The sequence below is a fragment of the Triticum aestivum genome, chromosome 1A (assembly GCF_018294505.1).
Source record: "Triticum aestivum cultivar Chinese Spring chromosome 1A, IWGSC CS RefSeq v2.1, whole genome shotgun sequence".
Taxonomy (NCBI): Eukaryota; Viridiplantae; Streptophyta; class Magnoliopsida; order Poales; family Poaceae; genus Triticum; species Triticum aestivum.
This window is the reverse complement of record NC_057794.1, coordinates 533,658,077-533,662,519: the sequence shown is the minus strand read 5'-3', so window position 1 is coordinate 533,662,519 and position 4,443 is coordinate 533,658,077. Positions and strand designations below refer to the sequence as shown.

At 40.4% G+C, this 4,443-nt stretch overlaps 1 protein-coding gene across 1 annotated transcript; it reads left to right on the top strand.

Moving 5' to 3' along the window:
- The first annotated feature begins 2,099 nt into the window (after positions 1 to 2,099).
- Positions 2,100 to 3,108, top strand: LOC123179474 (profilin-2). Its single transcript, XM_044591567.1, has 3 exons — positions 2,100 to 2,326; positions 2,443 to 2,580; positions 2,711 to 3,108. Exons 1-3 carry the CDS (start codon positions 2,204 to 2,206, stop codon positions 2,843 to 2,845), a joined length of 396 nt encoding a protein of 131 aa, XP_044447502.1. The 5' UTR covers positions 2,100 to 2,203; the 3' UTR covers positions 2,846 to 3,108.
- The last annotated feature ends 1,335 nt before the right edge of the window (positions 3,109 to 4,443 follow it).

Sequence of the window (4,443 nt, the reverse complement as noted above, 5' to 3'; positions counted from 1 at the left end):
AGTTCATTGTGTATAAAAACATTCATCATGTATTTACGACAAGTGCAATGTGTTTTAATAATGTTCATTGTGTTTCAATTTTTTTCTACCCATCATGTATTTGAAAATATTTCATGTTGTATATAAAAAATATCCATTATGTATTTAAAAATAATCTATTGTGTATGTAATTTTTGAAAAATATCCATAGTGCATTTTGATTTTTTTCATCATGTATGTGAAAGCAATCATCACAATTTTTCAAACGGTGATTGCGGATATTAAAATGTCCGTCTTTTATTTAGAAAATATTTACCATCTATTATTAAATTTTTTACATCATATTTATAAAAATGATTTTTTTACAAAAGCAAGGAAAATATAAAGAAGATAATAGGGAAGAAAAAGTTCACCATGTATTCAATATAAAGTTCGTAAAATCCATCAGGTTTTCTAAAAGTTTCATCATGTATATTAAAAATGTTCATTCTAATTTAAGAAAAGTTCATCATGTACTAAAAAAATCATCAAATACTTTAGTTAAAATTTATTTATAAAAATAGTCCCTCCGTCCGGAAAAACTTGTCCCTCAAATGGATGTATCTAGCACCAAGTTAGTGCTAGATACATCCATTTAAAGAACAAGCTTGAGACAAGTATTTTTGGACGGAGGAAGTATATCTTTGTGGATAAAAAGAAAAAGGGAAGAGAAAGGGAAAATAAGAACCAAAAACAAAAGAAAGAAGTCCAGAAGAAATGAAAAAATGGTGAAAAGAAGAATAGAAGACGAGGAAAAAGAAAAATTAAAAGGGAGAAAGGAAATGATAAAGGCCTATAATGGAGAAACGGAGACGGCGAAGGGTTAAAGAAAACCAGAGCAAACCGTATAGGAATTGAACGAGCCATTGAAATGTGAAAAGCTAAAAACAGAGTCGGCACATCACGGAATCGCTAGCTAGCGACCGATAGCATTTCTGCCCAAGCTATATCACCCACTAGCTACTTGACGATACCTCCTATTCCTCACGTTGTGAGCAGAAACATCCACACGGGCGCACTTGTGCCGGGCCCAAATGGCTCGTTTGTTAGTTTTCTTATATTTAATTATTTTTATGTTAGTTTGTTTTAAAACTGGGAAAGTGTTAAAACTGAAAACAAAATCCACCTCGTGTACTTATTTAATAAATATCCTGACATTTTATAAATGTTTATGTTTTTTTTTCAAATGTTCATGGTAAAAAACGACTCCACAAGTTTGCTTCCTTCACAATTTGGATCTCAGGAATTAAACCTTATTTTGAACTGTGTTCAGTCCTAAATAGTAGGTGCCCCTAGTGTAACGCTAGTTGTTTCTTGTTTTAATGGGATGAGATTTGTGAGTTTGAGTTTGTATATAGCAATTGTGTGTGTGCGCGCGTGCGTGAATTGAAGACATGTCTTAAATCCACATTGGATTCTTATGGTTTTGTCTTGTAATTCTTTCTAGTTTGTAAGTTTGGATTACATTATATGCCAAGCTAGTCGTCTGTCTTTTTTTTTTAAGTTGTTATCTGTCATGATTTATCAAAGTGTTTTTCTACATAAGTTGTTTGGAACCATGAAAAATCACTGAAACAACGGCCGATCCTAGAATTGACATCTATGTTCGTATTTTGCTGAATTTATTCAGGCTTTCCCTGGATGTCCGTTCAGTGGGAGAGACGTTCTTGTTGATTACGAAGCGCCCGCGAAGACTTCATCAATCTCAAGATATTGTACGGGCTCAAGATCTCACAGGTGCTAATAAAGGTTGAGTGTTCGTGGGTGAATGCGTTTATGGAGGTGAGGGCATCCACGTTCGGAAAAACAAACAGCGGCCCGCGTCAAATTTGCAACTAAGCTCTATGCCGGTTTACATCGTCTCAAAATGGAGTGGCGAGGTCCGAATATTCGAGCAAAACCGATGCCCATGGATCGACGGGCCCTGACCGATGAGCCAAGCCAGGGCAGGTCCGCAAGCAAAGCATCCCCTGGAAAGACGGCGAGGGGCAAGGGCGCCGAGGGGCCAACGGGTGGCTGGGACGACGCGGGGATCCGCTCTTCCGCCCCCCGCCCTCCTCTATTTATGGCCTCCACCGCCCAATCCACGCACCAGACCAACGAACTCCGATCGCCACTCCCCCAGAGAAATCCTCCCTCCTCACCTCGAACGCTCCGGGAAGCAGCAAACGCGAGGCCGGCCAAGATGTCGTGGCAGACGTACGTCGACGAGCACCTGATGTGCGACATCGAGGGCCACCACCTCGCCTCCGCGGCCATCCTCGGCCACGACGGCACCGTCTGGGCCCAGAGCGCCGACTTCCCCCAGGTCACCGCCGGCATGCCGGCCGCCTTCCTTCAGATTTCCTGTATGATCTCTCCCGTAGATGCGTTTTCCCCATATCTCACGGTGCTGGTTGGTTTTGGTTCTTGTGTGGCGTCCAGTTCGCGCCCGCCGAGATCACTGCCATCATGAAGGACTTCGACGAGCCGGGGCACCTCGCCCCCACCGGCATGTTCGTTGCAGGTGCCAAGTACATGGTTATCCAGGGCGAACCTGGCGCTGTCATCCGTGGCAAGAAGGTATACATGCATGCATGCATGCATCTCTCGGCTTTCCAAAATTATACTACCACTATTACGTGTTTTTGGAAAATTGATTGATCGTTCCCTGTGCTTCGTCATGTTAATTTGCGCTTCATCCGACCTGCAGGGAGCAGGAGGCATCACCATCAAGAAGACCGGGCAGGCGCTGGTGGTCGGCGCCTACGAGGAGCCCATGACCCCTGGGCAGTGCAACATGGTGGTGGAGAGGCTCGGCGACTACCTTGTCGAACAAGGCATGTAGGCCACCCATCAATATAATGGCGTCCACGATGATCGATCACACGATTTTCAAGATTCTCTTTTAAATATCTACGGAAATATATGTGGGCCTTTTTTTTCCTCTTCAAGCGGCTCTGGCGTCCATCACTCATGATGACCAGTTGCTCTAACAAGTTCCATTTGTAATGCCTTTTCGGCTTTCCTTCTTCTTCTTCTTCAGTGGGTCCATTATTTTGGTTGTCGTATGAATTGTGTTGACAACAAATTTTGCGCTATGTTTCTTTCGATTGTGAACTTATAGTATCTTTTATTTTATTTTATTTTATTTTGAAAAGGCCTCTTTGATCGCAATGCAATCACATATATTAATCCTCTTCTGTTGTGGCTGCGTTTATAATCGTCAAGAAACGACATAGTTGCTTAGAAGAATTGGTTGTTTCGCAAAAATGAGATGGAACATTCCACTTTTGCCTTAAAAACAGCTTGCTAGCACTAAATTTTTCACGCACGCATTTTGTATTTGGTGTATTCATGTTGCTACACATTACCAGCATGGAAATCTGACGAGAATAATTCAGTTGTTCACCAAGTATTGAAGCATGGTGTGAAAATGAAAAAGAAACAAAAAGTGTTGTCGATGGAAAACTAGAGTTGTATCATGTATGCACTGAACAAAAATATCTTGGTTGTTATAGTTAAATTTTCTAAATTATGCCCTCATCTTTATGTGCATGATTTTCTATCCTAGCATCGAAAGCTATTAAATATATAGTTTCCCATCTTTTATATCCCTAACAAGATATTTTAATGCTAGAATTGAGTAAACATGACTATAAATATAGGCGTCGTATCATAGTCATGATTAAGATATCAAACTATCTTACTCGATAGTCTACTTATGTAATCAGTTGTTAATACATATAAACTTCCAAATAGTTATTATATACAACATGAATCTCCAAAAAAATGTCATTATTGTATTTTACTCCGCAAACAGTACATATATGGATACCGATAATATCTCGGCTCAGATTTTTTAACGTATCGCGAAGCAAAGGGAATGGTGGAACAAAAGGTTCGCCTGAGAACTTCATGAATATGTGGGAGTTAACAAGGGTTTCTAGATCCCGCTATTAACTACTGACCGAAAAGTGTTCCGCGTCATGTCCGTTTATTTCCGAACCTGTATGATCACACGCTTAACAACTACTCCCTCCGTTTTTAAATATAAGACCTTTTAGAGATTTCAATATGGACTACATACGGATGTATATAGATGCATTTTAGAGTCTAAATTCACTCATTTCGCTCTGTATGTACTTTGTATTGGAGTCTATAAAAAGTCTTATATTTAGAAACAGAGGGAGTAGTAATTATGATAAGTAGAGGAGTGAGAGAATGAGCACCAAAATGGTTTCGGATGGATCCAAAAATGTTTTGGATAGTCCCGGAAGGGTTTCCAGAATTTCTAAAAGGTATAGCATGTCCGAAAAAGTTCCAAATTTATAAATGATAAGAATGTTCTACAAACTTCCCAAAACTCCGGATTTTATGGGAGAATTCCCTCTTGGACTGACCCAAGTGGGCCAAGCGGTGCCCCCAAAGGGGGGGGGGGGTTGA